Here is a 22061-nt window from a genome sequence, read left to right as displayed (position 1 = left end):
AACTTTAGACGGTTTATTCTAGAAAGGTTTTTATCATAACTATTGTTTATCTGTTGTATATTGATTATGTGATACTCATAAGGTCGTTTCTTTGTATCACTAACTCACATTTTAGAACTATTTTGCTTTTTTTTCATCTGCAAATGGTAGATAATGCCTTTAACATTGAGTATTCTCTTTCTTCTAAACATTTCAAGTAAATCATTTCGGGAGCAACAACAGAATAAGTACACACACACGCGCGCGCGCGCGAGACACACACACACACACACACACACACACACACACGCACACACAGACACACATATATACATATAATTATATAAGTATATATTGTAGTTGCTCCGCGTATTGGCAGTATTAGAAATAGTAATGATAATGTCACATAGAGGAATGCATTAAATGCCAATTGCCTTGATTTTAAAATCGAGGCAATTTGCTTTTAATGCATTCCTCTATTGTGACATTATTATTGCTATATATATATATATATATATATATATACACACATATATAGGCCTATGTGTGTGTGTGTGTGTGTGTGTGTGTGTGTGTGTACTTATTCTGTTGCTACGGAAATGTACTTTATTCATAGTTTTTCCATGATATTTAGGTGCGTTTACAGAGGTCGATGTTAAAAACATATACACGTATATATAAATGTATTGATATAATGATCCCATAAAGGAAAGAACTATACGACCATGATGTATCTTAACGTACTAAAGATAGAGTGAAGGAGAGATAAATTGAAGCATATGAAAATGAAGCATATGATCGAGAGATATCGACAGTCATTTCGATGCGAGAGGACGAAAGACCTTTGGAGACTTTTTGCCATTTTTTTTTTAATTACACGCCATTAGAAGACGAAGCGATGACAAAGGATTAAACAAAATGAATGGCTGACCAAAAGTTCACAGGAATTCCCCATCTCCCTCTATTAAGAGAGAGAGAGGGGGGGGGTGGAGAGTGGAAATATATGCATGGAAATGAGAGGAATACGTTCAAATATCTTACAACATGGACCTTTTCTGACTACAAGTAAATATCGATTTTAAACCTCACGCACAGAATCCGGCTTAGCAGATCCAGCTTTGCGAAGGGCGAACGATTATTGTCTGTTGAGAACCCGCTGGGGACGCGGCATGGCGCAAAAACGCGTCGGGCAAAGTGATACACAAACCCAAGGCGCTTATATGACAAAGCAAGTTACTTGGAAAGATCAGCAATATTACATCTATAGGGGAACCATTCATCTTTGATCAAGCGAAATGTGCTCCCCATGAACGAGTGCATCATGATATAGCTTTGGGAATCGGACATCATCACTATTCAATCAGTATAGGCCTACCTGTAGCGGATATGTCGTTTTAGCGTGGAATGACCTCAAAGGCTCCACATGCAATACGTGAAACCGGTTTATCAATTAGCAACTTCATCATAGGAAATATTGAATTACCTAAAGGGAAATTTTGCCTTTAATATCGTCAACGTTGCATCTGCTATGATGATAACATAATGTAGTATGACATTGCGTATACGCGGGCCATTTGTTATTTTCTTTGTTCAAGTTGAAAGTTGGTACAAAAGATAGAGCAGAGAGAGAAAGAGAGAGAGAGAGAGAGAGAGAGAGAGAGAGATGGTATATGAGGTATGGTAGTAAATGAAGTAGAAATAGCAGTCAAGAATATCGATAGCAATTTGAATGAGAAGTTGTCGGGTTTGTGAAAATATGGACTGTATAATAATAATAATAATAATAATGATGATAATAATAATAATAATAATAACAATAATAATAATAATAAGGTTTTATTTACCTATAGGGTAGCCTCTTTTCAGTGTTGCCACTGCTCTACCAGTGGCTGGTATATCACCAGGACGTTATACGGCGACACGGCATATTTGCTCCTGTGACAATAATAATTGCTCCGGTCTCAAGGACTCGGGGTTAGGTTATAGGGTTGTGATATAGGGTTTGGGGTTTAGCTTGATGCGAGGATTAGGATTAAGGTTATAGGGTTATGTTTATGGGTAATAGAATTTATGTTTGGTATTTCGCGTGCAGATATTTCATTGGAGCAATATTGTCCATGCAGGAGCAAATACCATGCAACCATAATTGGTCCTAGTATAGGAGTATAAGAAGTAAAAGTCGTTTAAATCAATTGGTATCATTATTTTTTATTTCTTGTTCTACATGTACTATCATCATCATTATGAAAAAAAAAGATAATATTGACAATTATTAATTTGTTGTCGTGTCCACTATGTTTGTCATTGTTGTCGTCACCGTCATCAATATGGGTATTTCATCAATATCAAGTCTATACAGAAGGAGGGCGTTTGGGGGGAAGGGGGTGGTCATAACAATGATGGAAGAAAGAACAGGGGTTGTTTCATAAAGCTGTTCGTAAAGTTACGAACGACTTACGAGTGACTGGTGATCAGTTCTTGTGCTGAATTATGGAAATTCTGATAAGTATAGCACATCAGAACTGATCACCAGTCGCTAGTAAGTTGTTCGTAACTTTACGAACAGCTTTATGACACACCCCCAGGTGAATTATTACTATTGTTATTGTATTATATCATCGATTTTTAGCAACATCAGCAGTAGTAGTAGGGCCTAAATAGTAGGCCTAATTAGTTATAGCAATCAGTATTGTATATGTGCATCAGTAATGGTGGTGGTGGAGGGTGATTATGATTCTAGATTGTACAATGTAGTAATGGGGACGACATAGCAGGGAAGGAGGAGCTTCTTCTGAGAGTTCCACTCGCTTGTCTTCATGCGTTCTTCTTGCCATGGAATGAAAAGAAGTATGTTCTTGTTTTTGTTTCTTGTTTTTCTTTAGTTTTTTTTCCCTCAATCACGGGACCCATTTCCATTTGTCCAAAGTTAAACAAAGATTTTCAGAATGAACTTGTATAGTGAACATGATAAGTGCCTACAGTACTAACGAAAGACACAAACAAATCCCCCCCCCCAAAAAAAAAAATAATAATAATAAAAAAAATAAAATAAAAATAAACTGATAAATAAATAAATATAGAAATAATAATAATAACGAAAAAAGAGAGAGAAACGTGAAAATATTAATTTTGTACATTACGGTGTTCAGTCTGAGTGAAATAACTCCCTTTCTCTGCTCATTCCTAATAAATTCCTGTCATTTTACATGAGTTTGTAGAATATATGCACATTCTTGCTTTTAAAGACAATCTTTCTTTCTTTCCACTTCCATAAAGAGAAATGAATGTATAATTGTGTCACCATAGGGTTTTATTATTCTCGCAATTTGCATAATTACTTTAATTGTCAGTCAGCTAGTGGATGTATCTGTTCCAAAAGCCTATTGGCGAAATAGCCCAGTGCACAGTTTTATTGACCAATGGCAGTGAAGTTCTTCTGAACACAAATTTACATGCTGAAAGGATATTTAAAAATGGCTGCTACGTTATCACAGAGATCGCAATTATAATCGTGTACGCGATATCTTCTGTCTTCACGTAACGGACTGATTTGCCTCTGGATCAAGCAGCAGTAGGAAGGTAAAGTAACAGTTTACATGATACAAGTAATTTATCCTCGATTTTGAGGTAGAATGTGTAGATTCCCACGGGACACAAAGTGTTGAACGAAACTGGGCGACTCGGCTGCGAGCGGAGAAAGCATACAATGGGTCCCCGCAGCTTAGCCGTGTATCATAGTGCCAGCGTGCGCTGTCTTCGTAGAGCTTGTGTACTCGAGCATTTTAGCTGTATATATCCGCAACGTCCACGAACGTACAGCGGTATCGGGCTATGTGGCCCCTGCGGCCAAGCCGCGCCGGTGGTACAAGTGCGTTGCGGTGGCAATAGGTCTCTGTACTGTGCAAGATCGAACACATGGCTTTGTTATCTATGCCTGCAAATTGGTAATTGATGCATAATGTATCAAACCCTTGACAGGTTGAAAACGCTGATAGTCACTTACTTTCTTGGAAAGGTTGATCATCACACTGATTGAAATGGTTGTTCACAACATCATTCCACTCAAATTGTTTCACTTCTCCTATCCTAGCCTAGTTAATGTTCGTGGATGTAGTGTAGTCCAACACTTAACAGTGCATAGGATATGGGGAGTGAAATTTATTTCCTTTCTCCACCAGTCCCATCGTGAGCTTTTCAATTCTAATTTGTAAAAGATGAAAAATATTTTCTCGTCAGTAATCACCAATAATATTACTATCAAATTCAAGTTTGATTCTGTTTTTGTAAAGGTCTAGATCTATGTAATTCGGATCTACTGTCACTGATAGTGATACAGTGCTTCAAGTTGATGGTGCATGAGGAATGTGATCAGTGAATGCACTTCATGCATTATTGTGCAACCCCAATCATCACTGCAGTATAGAGTTTTAATCAAACTTGAGGCAATATCAAGGGGTTTTAGGGTCCATGCCACTCACTGTTATGACCGTATAAATGACACCATTTGATATTTTAGGTTGCAGAAATGTAGTTGACATGTTTGAGCTTCTCAACGATGTCATTGCAAGCCATACCCAACTTTGGCTATAAATGATAAAATTATTGCCACAGATATTGCTGGATGCCTCCAGAAATCACATCACTGAGTCACCATTTGCTTCCTGCTTCCCATACTGTAGAAGAATGTACGTGTATACACAGCGAACGCACATCATCTTGCTGAAATTAGCCAGCCCGTCTGATGTTTCATCACGATATAACTAGTACAAGCTAGGCATCTACACAATCCCCCTGAACTGTGAGACAAATGTGGTAATTTCCCCTTGATGGCTGGTGGGCTGTTATAATTGTTTGTTCTCTCCTTCACTCTGTCAATTCCAGAGTGACAAAAAGAGAGAGAGAGATAGAGATAAAAACAACAACAAACAAACAAGCAATCGCCAAGGGGAAATTGTTGCATTCATCCAATAGTTCAGAATCCTCTCAGAAGCCAGCATACCTTGACAATTCATCACACAAACTATACAGAAAATTGTCCATTACCTAAAACCAGTCCTGTATGTTGAAAAATAAACTATTTTAAGTAGAGAGCAGCTTCTTGATGTACAAAAACAGTGTTTTTGTGCCATTCAAAAGACCAAAAAGAAAAAAAAAAGGCAAATGCTTTTTAAATGCTTAACTGCTTTGGTAAACAGGTCCTAGGATTTCTGCGTGTAATTCCACTCCATGTCCAAATGAGGTTTGTACCTTCAGTGAATAGAGTAAAATCAAAGAAATAAGATAAAGGAGACATTTCATATAAGTCAGAATTTTATGAGAGTCACAGAATCCTTAACCCATTTAGGACGAGTCCCTGAGTATACTCGGGCAGGTGTATATGGGAAATATGTGTTGTAGCAAAATCAGTCCATCCTCAATGGGTTAAGATGATTTCTGCAAACACCCATGACGATGTTAGTCTCAAGCACCTGAAGATACAATAAAAGTATACAATTAAAGATGAAGTGATGATATCATCAACACACAATGATCCCATCTGTGAAGACATAGATCATGTGTTTGGTCGATGATTTGGCAACTGAACGCCCCCCCCCCCCCCCCAAAAAAAAAAAGTCTTGCTTTCTTATAGAGATAATCCTTAACATTTATGCAAAGGATGAAATATTTTTCTACTGAAGTTCAAGTCCACAATGGAAATGAAGTGAAAATTTGAAAGGTCAGGGAACATACAATTGTAATATGAAATTTCAAATTTCCATAATTGTTCTATTTCTGGTCTAATTTTGATGAAACCTTTAACATTCTGTTTGTTTGCTTTGACCTTGTTCATTAAAGCCAACTTGAGACTTGAATAAAGGTGATATCGAGGAGTGCAACTGCACTTTCAGGGAATTTCATATGAAAATGAGGTAAGAATCATATATTCAGTGTATAAAGAGGTACGCTACTTCATCATTAGGCTGTAGTTGCAATGTGCCCCCCCCCCCCCCACCAAAAGAAAAAAAAAAATGAAACAAATGTTTATAAACTTGGGCTTGTGAAAGCCCACCCCCTGAAGAGCACGTCACATTTTGCCGTGCAACATGTACACAAGTAAGTGTAAATTTTCAAAGACAGCAACATTTCATAAGGATGAGCATGTGAAATTATACATTTTGAAGTTTGTAGTACCTGTGATACACATTTTCAAGAGTGGGGAACTGAATCACACATCACAGTTTCAGCTGGTCACCTAAGTTTCTGTTTCAAAATAGAGAATGAATTATTGGGAAAACTGGTGTCAGTAACTGGTAGAAATTCATTCATGGTACCTGGTATGTATTTGTGGCCAGCAGATAGAGTTCGATAAATGCATACTGAGTTTTTTATACAAGTTTCATCATTCCTTTACTTTTTAAGTTTGAATTTTGATTTATAAATCATTGAGACCTACAGTTGACAATAAAATGAATATTTTACTTGCCATGTTTATAAACAAAGCAAAGGCTTTTAATACACATCATTTGGTTAAAAAATTGATCTGTGAGAAACTTTTTTTTTTCCATTCAAGGGGAGAAAGACCCTTCCAGACACTGTTAGATTAGGTGAGAATGTTAGTATGTTGTCAGGTGCATATTCTGATTTTCACACCCTACATTTGTATTATGGAGAACTACCGGTAAATTTAAATGGTATAACCAACATGTGCCACAGAATTTTCCACTGTGACCAGTGATAACCTTTTTTTTGAGGGGGGGGGGGGGGGGGGGGGGGCTAGTAATGGTTAGTTTCATTTTAAAGGGGGAATTTGTGAAGAACACTTACAGTGTATATTCTTTTTGAGGTTGTTGTTTGGGAAATTTATCATCAGTGTACACTGTGTATTATGTAGACATATGAATACACCAGGATCTGCATTTAATCAGATAAGTTATGATGATTTGATAAGATGACCTATGTTGATTTTTCACGTGTGCAATACACTTCCCATGAGCTATTCATGAAGTTTTCATTGTAAACAGGCAAAAGGTCATTTAGCTGGAATTGATTGAACCTTGATGGAATACACTTGTCCGCCAACGACAAAAGTGCGGTCTAATGTGCCTGTACAGTGCAGTGTGCACTGCATTTGACCTGTTAAAAGTGCACTGAAGCATTGATGCATGTGGATGGTGGTGCAGTGCAATATAAAAGTATTTGTGTAATTTAGATCTAATAATACCACCGTGAATATTTTTGTGTTGGTGACTGTTATGTGTATATTCACTGGAGCATTTTTTTTTCTGGTCATTGTTTCTGTTGGCCTCCAAGGCCTATATTTGAAATGGTATGTTAAATTGTTAGGCCTACAAATTGTACACATACCTTGTACACTGTATACAATTACTGACTGTTGTAGTTGTTGATGTTAACATTGGTTTACATAACACACCCTGAAATGATTCTGGTTTGCTTTATAATTCAATACCATTGGTATGTTGAAAAAAAAGAAAGTTGATATTGAATAGACAATACACAACATTTGGCATTGCAGAAATTATACATGTATATAACATTCAAGGGCAAGTCCAAGATAAGGTCGCCTCAGAAGGCAAAATTTCATCTTTGCTCAATATTGACATGTTTGGTATCATTTTGAAGCTTATGAGTTGAAGTTTTGATTTCCATGGAGGAAAAAATGATATTATATAAGTTTATGCAAATTTCAAGGGCTTCATTTGCATAAATGTGAAACACAGCGTTACGTATGGGACATTTATAAAAATTCATATTAATTCAAAGGAAAGCAAATGATATGTAATTAATATGTGGACATAAGAAGTTCATCAAATAGTTTAACTTGGTATAAAAATTTAGGGATTATGCAAATGATTATGCAAATTAGCTCGTGTCCTATCATGAGATGTCCCATACGTAACAAATTGAGGTCATTTTTTTAGGTTTTTTCTGAAATTGCTAAGGATATTTTAATGCCCTTTTGGAAAGTTCTAATTTATTGTTTAGAGAAATTAAATACCATAGAAAAAAGAAAAAACAGTAAAAGAAATATATTCTATTAGGCATTGAAATAATGTTACGTATGGGACAAATGCGTTACGTATGGGACATCCTCATACATATTGCATGTAAATGCATGTAGCTAGCTGGGAAGGTCTCTCAGTACACAAATGGTAAATCATCCTGAAGAAAGCATCCCAGCATTGTAGCTACTTTTTGAGTTTTAGACACTTGAAACAATGCATGTACTTGACTGAACAATTTTCAGAAAGGGGGAGGGGAAAATGGCAAAATACAAAATCAGCATTAAAGGGATGGTATAGTTTTTGTAGAAATGGGGATTCAGTTTTCAACGTTTAATGAGATGATTGGAAACCAATTATATGAATTACTAAAGAGCATACAATCCTAAGACTAGAGGAATTCAAAGTTTATGTGATGGAGATCCAATTTGAAATGGTTGTGATATATACAAAAAAATATATAAAGTAAAATAATTCTTTTTTATTGCAAGTGATACACAAATTGTTCTTATTCAGTTTCAATAGTAGCCACGACAAAATTCATGGGTATACATACTGAGGTGTGACTCGAATCAATGACCTGACTGCTAGACAGACATCATATATCTACTCGATCACAGGGGTTCCACGCAGCAGGTATTGCTTATTTATCAAAATTAATATTTCTTGTGTCAAGTCATTTTTTATTGAAACTAAATGGCAAACTGCCCTTCATCAATGGAAGTAAACACTTTAAACTATTCAATTTTTCAGTAGTAACTATCCTGATAAAAATAGGGCATACATACTCAGGTTGATCATAAAAAATATGATTAAATATGATTATGATGGTAAATATATGGGGAATATTGTTCCCTTGTCAATCTGGAACAGCATTCGAGTACTTTCAACTGATTCTACCTCAGTGATTATGCAAAAATTGGTTTATGGGTATTTTGCAAAATCATTATGCAAAATACCCATATAAACTGGTTCTCCACACACTAAACGAATGGGGGACAAAGGGCATGCATACTCAGGTTGGTCATAGAATATAAAAATATGATTGAATATGATTATGATGGTGAATATTCGGGGAATAATGTTTCCTTGACAATCTGGATCAGTATTTGAGTAGTTTCAACTGGTTTTACTACAATAATTATGCAAAATACCCATAAACATGGTTCTTCACACACTAAATGAATGGGGGACAAACTGTCCCATACGTAACTGTCCCATACGTAACACGTCATGTCTGTCTTTAATTAGAACCTGTAATTAGAGCTTTTTGCCTAATGACATGAAACTTACCTGTGATAATCTTGAGTGTTGTGACTTTCATCACAGTGAGTTACAAGTTGTAGAATGAAATACTTTCAGAGAGTTTTGAGGTTGAAAAAAATGTTCAAAAAAACAAAAGTTTTCTGGTCCCATACGTAACGGCACATATTTTCTCTTCTAGAATATAATTGTCAAGGTCATTTTTCTCAATTTTTTACATGTTTATACTTCTCCTAGATATCAATCACCATGATGAAGTTCCATATGATCAAAGGCCATTAACACTATTTTTCAGGTCATAAAAGTCTCTGAATGTCCCATACGTAACGCGCGCATTATCTTGGACTTGCCCTCAATTGATGGAACTTTTGCATCTATTAATTTTTTCATTTTCGGTGTTTTTTTTTTTGTTGTTGTATGCATTTAGATTTCGGGAATTCATGTTACCTGCATGTATGTTTTAATAGTCTCAATTTTATTTGAATAGCAGTGTTATCCAACAAATGTATAATTCCTTGAAAAAAACAACAACCTATTTTGCAGTTCTCTTGAAATCACACATACACTGTAGTATAGAATATGTACGTTTCCATGCTGTCTATGGTTGAGCAAAGTTTCAGCTCATGACATACAATTTTGTAATTGTGAAGAATTGTGAGAGAAACATTGCGTGGAGGTCATTTGTGATCCAAAGTGCACACTCAAGATACTCACATATCTCTTAGCAACAGCTGCTAAGATGAGAATTTCCTGATATCACAGCAGGTTCATGCATGCTGCTGTACTGTGCAGCCACTTCACATTTCAGACAAAGGAAGTAAGGCTTACTGCACGTAATGGGGGAACATTTTGTAGCCAGCAACACACCCAGTGCTCTTCTTCTTTTGTTGTTATTGTAGTTATCAGGGTTTGTTTTGATCCACAAACTACATCAGTTATTGTTAGAGTTGTAAATCTGTAGTTATTCAGCTGTATTTTAAGATAAGTAAGACAGTGACTATTATGGCATATCAGTTGATATGCACATGATGTACCGTAGTTTTACTATGTTTTACCATACTTACCCATCTTGACGAAAGAGAGATAGGCCTAAGTGTTACGCGAGCAGAAAGAATAGCAATTTATGTTTTACCATTCTCAATTACCTGGCAAGTTTATTAGGCTTTACCAATTTGACGACCGCGTGATGAAAGCCCAAAGTTTGTACGGTATTTGAATGGATGAAGGAGAAATGTTGCCTTTAAATATATTTGAATCAATATTGAAGCCACGAAGTATACAGCTGCACAGCCTTTTGAGAGAATTCCATCTACATTGTATCAATGTGCAAATATCCAGTATGAGTCACAAAGCTGTGGAATGAATATGTGGGTAACTCTTGTTTGCATTTTCATACAGTCTTTTATATTAACACTTTTTGGGTCATTCTGTGACTTGTACATGAATTTTCATTATGTATTATAGCTGAGAGAGGAGAGTCGGTCTCACAAATGCAGGGGCATTCTTTGATATTCAGACAAAATTACTTTCAGGCTAAGTGATAATTCTGCATAATGGTCCGATTTGTGTGTATGTTTCTCAATGTCAGCTTCGTAAGTGTGTGACTTCATGTACAGTGGTTGGTGATTTTTCGGGAAAGGTTAATTTTTTTTTTTTTTTTGGGGGGGGGATGGATGTGCAGAAATTCAACATTCAATAGGCAAAAGTTAACAGAGTTTGCACAATGCATTACTCTTGTGTCCAAGAGCTACAAAATTTATTTTCTCTCTGCACCCATGTTTTCTTTTCTTTTGTGATTACCCACTCATGCTACATAACTTGTATCAATACCCAAGTATTATGCCTTTCAAATTGAGATTCAAGACAGTATGCACATACAATTGTAAGGTCCCAGAGTGAATGTAACACATGGAACATATTTCACAAAATTCTATTCGTTGTTACAGTTTGTGACAGCTCTTCTATTCAATCCGCCATTTTATTTTGGAGATAGCTGAACTTCTTATGTAGATATGTACAGTACATTGTACATTGTGAAAATATAAAGCAATTCAAGTTATCAATTTGTAGACCTAGCCAAAATTGCCTTAAAGGATTGACAGCACAGAAAAAAATTGGTGGAATGGAGGCAGTAGAGCATGAACAAAGGTGTAAACTTTGAAGGCAAGGAGGATTGAGATTTTTTTAGATACAAACAAAAAAAGGAAAAAAAAACCACATTAGACCTTGTGAAAGTCCATAAGTAGTCAAATTAAACCTACCTATTATACATCCACATTTTCTATTAAAGACAATGCATTCTCTAGAGCATTTTGCTTACTACAGAAAAGACAGTACATGCATTTTTAATATGGGTCTGCAGAATAAAACTAGGGAAGACTTTGTGGAAAATCCAACCTTTCATTCTAGTTTTACCAGGAGACAGTGAGAGAAGCACGGTAATAAGGGTTAGGGTAATAAGGAAAAACAAGAAAGTTGTGAAATTCTTGCAGTGTACATAATTGTAGAGTATGTCGTATTTTTTTCTCTCTTCTTCTTTTTTTTTTTTTTTTTTTTTTGCAAACCAGTGATATACAGTGGAAGCCACAATCCTATTTTAAGAATGTTGTAGTGCTGATGTTATCATTTCATTTAACTTGTTAGGTAACTGTTTAACAAATAATAGAAAGCAATGTTGGGGGTCAGTGATTTACATACATGTAGTAGACAGTGTGATTATAAGCACTTTCCTAAGACATCAATGCTGGACCGTGGCAATTTAGTAACTGGATGCATACACGTGTAATGATTTCAAGAAGTGAGGCTTTTTTCCCCTTTTTAGTTAATTAGTATTTGGAAATCCATTAAAGATTTGGAATGGATGGAATATTGTCTCATATGTACAGTAAGATATGACTCTTGTACATGTGCGAGATATTGGTTAACTACATTCACATTGGTCCATGTGTGAAACAATGCAACATGCACTTTGTTAAATACATACCCGTCCTTTCTATTTCATATACATCACTATATATACCAGCCATATCAATGACAAAGGATGATAAAATCATATGTCACTTTGATTGTTCTACGGGCATCAAATACTTCTTTTGATGCCTGTGCAACGCAATTTGTACTGCCAGACGGCATCTGTGCGCACTAAGTAAGCGGAGCCCGTTAAATGTCCCTTCATTTTGAGCATGAAGTGGGGCTGTCAGCCACAATCACACAGCTGGCCGATGAGTCTGGCAGTCGCTTGCACTTTTCAATCATGTCTTAAACACACAAATTTACGCATGCCACGACGACTCCCCTGAAAGATTTGTGGTGGAGAGGTCAAAAGGTCATGTTCTGAACTCTGAGGCCATAGGGCCACACGCCGTTTCTGGGCAGGGTTCAGGGTCAAGCCAGTCTGAACTGTGGCTTTTCTTTGTTGGAGAGAAACTAGATCTTATTCTATTGCCCTAATTCGGAGAAGAGAGAGATAATGACATGTGGCAGTAGTAGGAGGCATGGTCTAGTCAAAGGTAGATTTGAGAGAGTGGAGAATTTGAGAAGGAGACTTCAGGGAGGTTGCTTACATCAGACTATTGCCCTGCCTTGGGCTGAAATATGTCAGTTTTCAGAACAGTAGGTCTATCATTTTCCTCTATTCCTTTCTTGATATTTGATCAAACTGCAAAGTGTAGTGAGCAGACATTTACATAGATAGTGCCTATCTGTACATAGTTACAGAGACTCCAACTCTCCCGCTTTCGACGGGAGATCTCCCGCCGAAAGCCCATTTTTGCAAAATCTCCTGTTCTCCCGCTTGAGATTTAATTTCTCCCGCTTGAAATGATTTTTTACTTGGTGTCATTGTACGTTGTAAAACAGGCCTTTAATAGATAGCAAAAGATAACATTTAGAACCCTAGAGCTGGACCTCGGCCACAAGGAACTTTGTGCTTCGCATACATCAAGTTGGAATCTCCCGTTTGCTAGGGGTTGCAGGCGGGAGAATCTCCAGATCAGAAGGTGCTCGGGGTTGGAGTCTCTGCAGTTATCTAAAACAGATTTAATTGATGTGTTTGGGATTTGCTTAAAATTGTTTTTGCCAGGGTGTTCTAAACAATAGTAACCATTGTAGTGATGTGGTTGAATTTTTTTTTTTTTTTCAAATCATGTAGACTAACAGTATGAATAACCAATTCTTGCTTGTAATCTGAATGTTTGCAACATACATCTGTAGTAGGATTTTATGATCACTATACACAAAAAAAGTTACACATGCCTGTATAATGGGCCAAATCTGCGACTTGAGTAAGAACAGCAGACAATTTTGATGGCAGGAATAGTGTGCTATGTCACGATTTAGTCAGGTTTCTCACAGTCTGTTATGTGCCGTAGTCACAAGAAGAATATCCACAAACAATCTTTTGTGAATATTTTTTTTTTCAATATTGTGTATGTACCCAGTATGCTTAATAGTCAATTTAAAAGGTAGAAGTATGAGTTCATTAAGTTGAACCTTGCAAAAGTTGAAATTTTATTGTAAATCATCAGTCCTGTACAACAAGCCTTTCTTCAGCAATGTGAACAAATATGTGAGTGATTGGAGGACTGAGAAGATACTTGGCAGGCATAGTTCCATTATGAAAATTGCTCATATGTCCCATTCTTTTCTGCATGAAAATGATAAATATGAATATTACAAAGCAATAATCAAACTTGTATTGGCCTGGTTTGAATGTCAGAGGAGTATACAATTTCCATTTCGGCTTTATAAAAAAAAAGGGTCACAAATGTGATTGATTTTATGGTTCAGGCTTTGCAGAAACGCTTCATGAATCTTTCTGTGGAAAGCGTATGAAATTGAAATGTCATTTGGCCATTGCCTGGATGTACATGTAGCTGCACAAATGTTTTCATGAATACATGACAAAGTTGCATGATAAGTCGGGGCAATTTTTGAAGCATTGCACCCAGTACTATAATCACTGCCAACACACACACACACACACACAAACAAATTCTGCCAATGTGTACAAATGTACACGTGTAGGCCTACCGTAAAGCAAGATATTTTTGTGGCATGAACTTTTGTGAATTGAAGCCAGTGGCCTTTTTTTATGGTATGACAAGTTTGCGATTTGTCACTGGCATTCAACGCATAATGTGTAGACAAAAATTGCACTTTAATTTTGTGAATCTTGGCTCTAGCGAACTTTGCGAAAGTAAAGATTATGTGAACATTCCTCGTTTTACAGTAGTTGCCATAAGTTTCCTTCAGTTTGGTAGCATAGATGTATTACATGTACATGTATGTGCAGTCCGACTTCAGTTATCCAGCCATCGTTTTTCTAGACCTCTCTGTTATCCCGAAATGGACTGCCAGATGATTTTCTTTACATTTTCTTTGCAAAACTAAGTAAAAGTATTCAAAAAAAAAATTCTCTTGCAAATAAAAAGAAATGAGAACTTTTGGATATGATTTAAATGTCGATCAAAAATACAAGGTACAATGTATTTCAACCAAAAGACTGTTGCTGCAGCTGTAGAAGGAACAGAGACCCAGAGAAAGATATACAGTGTATCTCCACACACCTATTCCATTTCATTTCCCCATGACTCGAATGATTAAGTATGCAAGTACAGAGCTACACAAGTGTGTACCAAGTCTCACGCATTCTGCATGAGACTCTCGCATTTAGGGTCCGTCTCACGATCTCACGCATGGCACCCATTTTATCACGCAATGGGACCATACCTCAAAGGATTAAAGTGATAGTTGCAATTGAAGGTATATTTCCCTTTTGTCTTTCAAAATAAGTAAAAAATAGTCACTTAAGTATGCACCAGATCGCACCATCAAGAGCTAAAAATTGAAAAAGCTCCCTCCCGTGCGAGGGGGGACACCCCCCCTCCCACACCCTCCCCCCATCCCCCGGCTTGGTTGCTTCGCTCCTTCGCTCGTGCGCATGCGCACGCCAAGACGCCGAGTCATGAAAATCTCATAAAAATTGGGGGAACTTGGCATCTCTACAAGTATCGTGTACAATGTGTTTAAATCATCCCATTAGTGAAAAGTAAGTGAACAATGTCCTAATTTAGGTATACCCTATTACATGAATTTGCTTTAAAAGTATTGTTCTTGAGCATTACTCACTTAAAGGACAAGTTCACCTTCAGAGACATGTTGGTTGAGTGAATGCAGCAATATTAGTAGAACACATCAGTGAGAGTTTGAGCAAAATCGGACAATCCGTTAAAAAGTTATGAATTTTTAAATTTTCTGCTCAGTCACGGCTGGATGAAAAGACTACTATAGCTTGTGATGTCACATGAGTACAACTATATAAAGAAAGAATTAAAAAAAATCAACATATTTCCATTTTTCTCGTATAACAAAAGAATACTCGACTTCTCTCTTTCAGAAGGCAGGGGGAATAATATTACCCTTAACATACGTCAGTAGCAAGTCGAAAAAATGTGCACTTTATTCAAAAAGTAAAGTTTTGTGAAATTCTCTTTTTATTTTCCTTATATAGTTGTACGCATGTGACATCATACACTGTAGTAGTCTTCTCTTCCAGCAGTGACTGCGCAGATACTTAAAATATTCATAACTTTTGAACGGATTGTCCAATTTTCCTCAAACTTTCACTGATGTGTTCCACTAATATTGCTACATTCTCTCAATCCCTATGTATATGAAGGTGGACTTGTCCTTTAACCGGCAATATTGCTTTTTCAGATGGATGTGGGTCTCAACATGGCTAGATAACTTGTACTATTTACATTCCGTCACACTATGTGCAGCATAACGTGATGTTCCTTACCATTCCTTTTGAACAGCTTGTACTCAGTGTAATACAACTGTATGTGTACTTTAAATTAATCTTAAAATCAATTTTAAATCCTGTCTTAATTCTTTTGAGCTCATCTGAACATTGTGATAGCAACAAATAACAGCCTTCCTTGCAGCCTCCTTTCAGTGTGACGAACAGGCTGTGATATGATGAACTTCACTTATAAAAAGTCTGCCACTAGGAGTTGGGTTTCTGGGTTACTGTACACGAACAGCTGCAGGTAGTGTACAAATAGATTTTGCCGAGTCATGAATTTGTACAAGTATGCCTGAAAATGAAGCATGTCATTATTAATTCAGGCTTTTGAATGAACATTTTCAGCTCCCAATTATCAGTTTGGTAAAAAAGTGAAACCAAATTCATGCAAGTGCTCTGTCTAGAGACATGTTGACTGCATGTCTCTTGCAAACCTCTGTTGAGAAAGTCTGTTCGGCGGTGCTAGATCTTCAAGGGCAAGTTCACCTACATGTATATATGTTCATAAACATGTGGATTGAGAGAATTCAGCAATATTAGTAGAACACATTAATAAAAGTTTGAGTAGAATCGGACAATCTGTTCAAAAGTTACGAGTTTTTGAAGTTTCTGCTCAGTCACTGCTGGATGAGAAGACTACTACATTTTGTGGTGTCATACTGTATGTATAGAATGACATACGGAACATATAAAGAAAATTTAACATATTTTCATTTTTCTTGCATTATAAAACAGCACATAACTTTCCTCTTTTAGAAGGCAGGAGTAACATTACCCTTAACATATGTCAGTTACAATTTGAGGGAATGTGAAATTTCAAAAAATGAAAGTTTGTGGAATTCTTTTTATATTTTCCTTATATTATTCTATGCATGTGACATCATCAACTGTAGTAGTCTTCTCATCCAGCAGTGACTACACAGAAACATTAAAAAAATCAACAACTTTTGAACAGATTGTCCGATTTTCCTCAATATTTCACCGATGTGTTCTACTTCTATTGCCACATTTTGTCAATCCACATGTATATGAAGGTGAACTTGTCCTTTAACATGTTCCATGTTAGTGATTGAAATTAAAATGGATAATCAAATAAAAGAAGATATTCGACTATGTTGATGCTATGAATATAAATGACAATGACATGGTGTACAGACAAAGAAGTAAAAATTGAGTGACTTGGATCCAGCTATGACTAATAAAAATGATAAATATATGTAGGAAGAGCTGAATTTAATACAGTGTTTGTCAAAGGATAGCAAAAGTATTTGTTGCTAATATCTTAGCTAAACCACCATGATCAGAATAAAAGCTTGAGATATGTTGTGATCCATATACAATACAGCTGTATTTACACGTGTATGCTCCAAAGTTGCCATGCTATTGTTGATCACTTTTGGTGGCAGTAGATCATGTACATTGTTGTGTTTGTCCAAATTTTTCCTTACTTGTGTAGACTCTGGTTTTGCTGGTGTTTTTTTTTTTAATAAGTATTTGCATTTATCATATTAATGTTTAAAGTATTTTTGTATGGTTTACATCTTTTGCTCTTTCAGTTTCCGTGTATTTCTTAGATTTTGATATGGTATGCATGGTTGATAGTACAATGTAGGCCCTGCAAGGTGTATACTGTACGTGGGATATCTTTTCTCAATTTGAGCCTGTGCTTTAAAATTTTTTAATTTTGTCATTACTCTGAGCTGGATGTCATGGCATGGCAAATTCCAGGTGGTGTTTAATAATGAAAAGTAGATTGAGATGAATTGATTTGCATTGTTTTCATTGCTATTACAACCCCTTGTCATAGAGAAATTGTTGATCAGGGGGGCATTTCATGAAGCGATTTGGTCAGATATTTTTCTTACAAACTGTTACAAGCTACTAAAATCCTTGCATCTGATTGGCTGAGAACAAATTTGTCCGACAACTTTGTCGGACAAAATGCTTCATGAAATGCCCCCCAGTGCTATAAAAAGTGCATTACGCAATCTTTATCTACAATTACACAAGTTTTACTCCACCCAAAATTATGTATACCGGTAGTCACTTCGAGGAAAATTTTGTATGCATGGCTTGCATCTTCTCAAGTGAGAAAGTGTACATCCTTTGGAACACGAGAAACAGCTGTTCAGAGTTGTTCTTGCGAATCGTTGAGAGTACGTACAAAGTTGATAGCAGCCCTCGTAATCCAGTGAATGAGACATTATATCCAGCCTTTGTTGATCACCAACAAATTTGCGGAGCTGGAGCCATATTCATGAGTGGGAAACGAACAGTCTCGGGCGAGAGGAGGGGTGAGAGGTGCCAAATTTTATCATCCATCCATTCAGAAAATCCCCCCTATCATTCAGCTTAATGTGATTTGTTTAGGTGGGAAGAGTGTGGCTCGCAGTGTTGTCGTTCATCGCGGGTACAAGTGTGTGGCGTGCTCTAACAATGTTAGCTGGCGCTGCTCTCAGGGCAGTATGTGCAGGTGCCGCTGAGGAAACTCGAGGGAGAGAGATTCTGATTTGCATACATGTGAGCTCAATGCAGTTTGAGGAATACAAAGTGCACTACTCTCTTGGTGTTCATGATGATAAATCATCTTGCACCAACACATTTCATACTGCAGTGCCTGGAATAGTAGAAGTGAGCAGCATTCAAACAAAGCAGTTTTTGTGTGTATTGTCTAGTAGTATTACATATCAATGCACCTCAAAAGATACATTTGCTCTTTATAATTGCTGTGGCAGAAGACATTACTTTGTACATTTGGTATTCAGCGATATACAGTGTACAGTCAAGTCCATCCCAAGGCTGCAATTAAAAGCATGGATTTCATTTCTGTGTGATTTTATTACTTAATGATTATGATGGTATGATGGCATCCATGTCTTTTCTGTGTGTTGTGTGTGCATTTTTTTTTTTAATGTGTCTCTACAAAGTGGAGATTGATCAGCTTCGAAATGAGGAAACTGTTTTTGACACTCGTTATGCAGCCATCACTATGGTTAAATATTCATCCTCACAGAGAGATCTATGTAAGATTTATCATACAGTGATGTGCATCCAACCTACCACTAAAGCTGCAGATGGGGGGGGGGGGGGGGGGGGGTAGAGAACACTTGAGAGAGAAATGAATCACCCTGTGATTGGTGCACATGTGGGAGATGGTGATGATGGAGATATTGAATTGGATGTTGTAAGTGCCCATCAAAGCTACCATGGATCACATGACAGGAATCGAAGTGCGCACTCTGTGCATCCTTTTGTGCAGGAGACTATATATTGTATTGGTGTACGGAAGTTCTTCACTGGCATACACTTGTACATGCATGCATGCAACATTTGATAAAATCACAGCTCAGTCATCTACTGTATAAGCTGATATTTTGGGGAGGGTTTAATTTTCGCGAATCACAGTTCGACCGCGAATTTAACAACATGTGAAAATGTCACCATGCGCTATTAAGGTACTGTACATGTAATAGTGTGCTTATGAAGGCCTCTGTGTCAATTCGCGAAAACAACATCTCACGAAAATGTCCATGACCTCATTCGCGAAAATATCTGTACGCAAAAATATTGCTGATCGCGAAAAATTTGTTGACCACCTGCTCATTCCTGAAATCTAGCAAAATGGTGACCGTTGCCCTTGTGTTTTGTGCTCTATGTATTGTGTTATTTGTTGTGAATGACAAGATAAAAAAATATCTCGAGATTTTTTGCTCCAACATTCACACACACTGCAGTGCGAATTCTCACAATAATTCCAAAATGATTGTAAGATTTCCTGGGATGTAGATCGCGATGGTGATCGCACTATTTTGTGAGATTTTTGTCCACTGAAAAAGCAAAAATCTAAAGATTTGTACCCCGCTATGAAATTTGCGTCAGTGTAAATTCTACTGTTCTTGTAGCCAGGTATTTAAAGCTAAATTGTACAATTGCACATAGCTATTTTTGGTATGTCATTTTATGCTGTTTTCATTGATGAGAACATTACTCACCTTTTGAAATAATTTGCACCACCCTCTCCATCCAGAAAGACAAGCGTTGTACCTTCCTGGCATAACCATGAAGAGAATTTATCATAATCCGAAAGTTCTACACTTTAAATAAAAATGAAGATATTTTTATGAGATATATTACCAAGGCTTCCCAAAGTAGTACAACTAGAGGCCATAATTAGCAAATCAATTCAGAGTAAATTGGTTGGACAGCTGTCCTTTCCTTCTCCTGATATAATAATGCTTGAAATGCTTGTTTCGATTTTTCATCCCACCTTGAGATATATCTTGTGCTAATGACAGCATGCCACTTTAACTTCTGTCAAAGTGATTACCCTATATTGAAATGTCAGATGACTACTACTTGATGCAATTGCTGATGTGACATTTTAAGAACTGAATTTGTTCTAAATATCCTTTTGTAGTTTTTGCATGCAAGGAAACATTAACCTGTTTCATTAGAACAGTATTCATGATATACTCTCTCTCTTTTTTTCATCATCTCTTTGCATACAGATCTGATTGTCGAGTGATTTATTGGAATTATGAATTATTATGGAGCCACTGCTGATGAGTAAGTATCAAATGAGAGAGCTGGATGACTCTGTATCATCCATTTTTTATGCACTGAAAGGGTAGTCTATTTGTGAGATAAAAGCATCAGATGTGATTTTGAAAACTTGGATTCATATTTGGAGTGCACTTCCACCGCATACTATTCAGATTGACTCTTTATGAATAGACTACAAACAATCAAATGAACAGAATTGTTGAATTTTTTTATCATAATATGATGTAAAAATAGGAGAGTTATGGAATTGTAAAGTCTCACGTAGTTTTACTGAGTACGCACAAATCGTAAGAGAACACGTTGCCATCACCCAATAATCTTCCCAGGGGTTTGTACACAAGAATATTGAAATCATGTTTTTCATCAATCCTGCCCCCTCCCCCCCCCCCCCCCCCCCCCCCACCACCCACCTTTCAAAAAAACCAACAACAACAACAAAAATCATTGTTGCTGGGTTATCATAAGATCACACCAATTTCATGCAAAGAATACATCTTATTCTGATTTCATGTCAGAAAGGGAAATTTAGCGAGGGTTTCTGTAAAGTTCTCTGGAGACTTGTGCAGTGATGACCTCATCACCTCTGCCAATTTGACAATGTGGTTGCAACTAGTATCACTGATTTGTAAAGATAAGGGAAACTTCAAAATTCCATAACTGCCCTCTGTCTGATTTTGATATTAATTCTCAACCATTTTCTCCATCTGATTTTAATCAATTTATTAGTGCCAACTTGAAGGTGGTGTGGAAATTATTTAAAGAGTGATTCAGCCTCACTGAGGGAAATGGACATTTAATAGCTTATATTGCTTTCTTGTTTGTGACTGTCACCTGTGATTCTATGATGTGGATGTATGATTCAGTACCATTTGCTGGCCTTTGACTTCTAGAGCTAGAACGTATCACTCGGCAGGACTCAAATTTCATCTTCCACCATTTGGACTTTGCTTGCAATATATCAGACAATTCTAGCAAGAAACTTGTCTGGCTGATGCAATTTGCCCGTATAGCGAGTTGTTTTGTACTATTTGGGGATCGAAAGTATGAAATGATAAAAGTTGGTTTTCTGACTTTTATTCTGGAAGCACCCTCCCCATTCAGCAGTAGGTTTGTAGAACACTGCGAGTACAGTGATGATCAAATCCTGTCCAAGCAGTAGTATTGAATCCCATGCAGAGCAAGCTGTATGCATTTCACTCTTGCGCGCAGTGGATACCGCTATGACCCAATATATTGTAATCGATGTGATTGAATGTAAACCATCACATAGCAACCACGATCAGGAAAGCTGTGATACTGAGTACTTCCGGCAAACATTTTTGGTCAACATTTCGCATTTATGTCATTACTCATCAGTAATTTTGTTATCACGATGTTCTTTCACACATTTCTTTTACATATTAAAGTATATATCAGAGCAAAAATGGACAGTTCTGCAAGCACACAAG

At 36.8% G+C, this 22061-nt stretch overlaps 1 protein-coding gene across 1 annotated transcript in view; it reads left to right on the top strand.

Annotated features, from left to right (window-relative positions):
* The first annotated feature begins 3462 nt into the window (after nt 1–3462).
* The window catches only part of LOC139733979 (uncharacterized), a 60376-nt gene continuing 41777 nt past the window's right edge, over nt 3463–22061 (top strand). Inside the window, exons 1-2 of the mRNA XM_071644790.1 lie at nt 3463–3558; nt 20559–20616. Coding sequence (XP_071500891.1) covers nt 20588–20616 — 29 coding nt within the window. The 5' untranslated portion in view covers nt 3463–3558; nt 20559–20587. The remainder of the gene's footprint in view (nt 3559–20558; nt 20617–22061) is intronic.

This window comes from Diadema antillarum, unplaced genomic scaffold, assembly GCF_040938485.1.
Source record: "Diadema antillarum isolate AM-2024a unplaced genomic scaffold, OU_Dant_1.0 seq00000507_RagTag, whole genome shotgun sequence".
Taxonomy (NCBI): domain Eukaryota; kingdom Metazoa; phylum Echinodermata; class Echinoidea; order Diadematoida; family Diadematidae; genus Diadema; species Diadema antillarum.
Note: the sequence above shows the minus strand (reverse complement) of the source record. Positions and strands in the feature narration are given on the sequence as shown.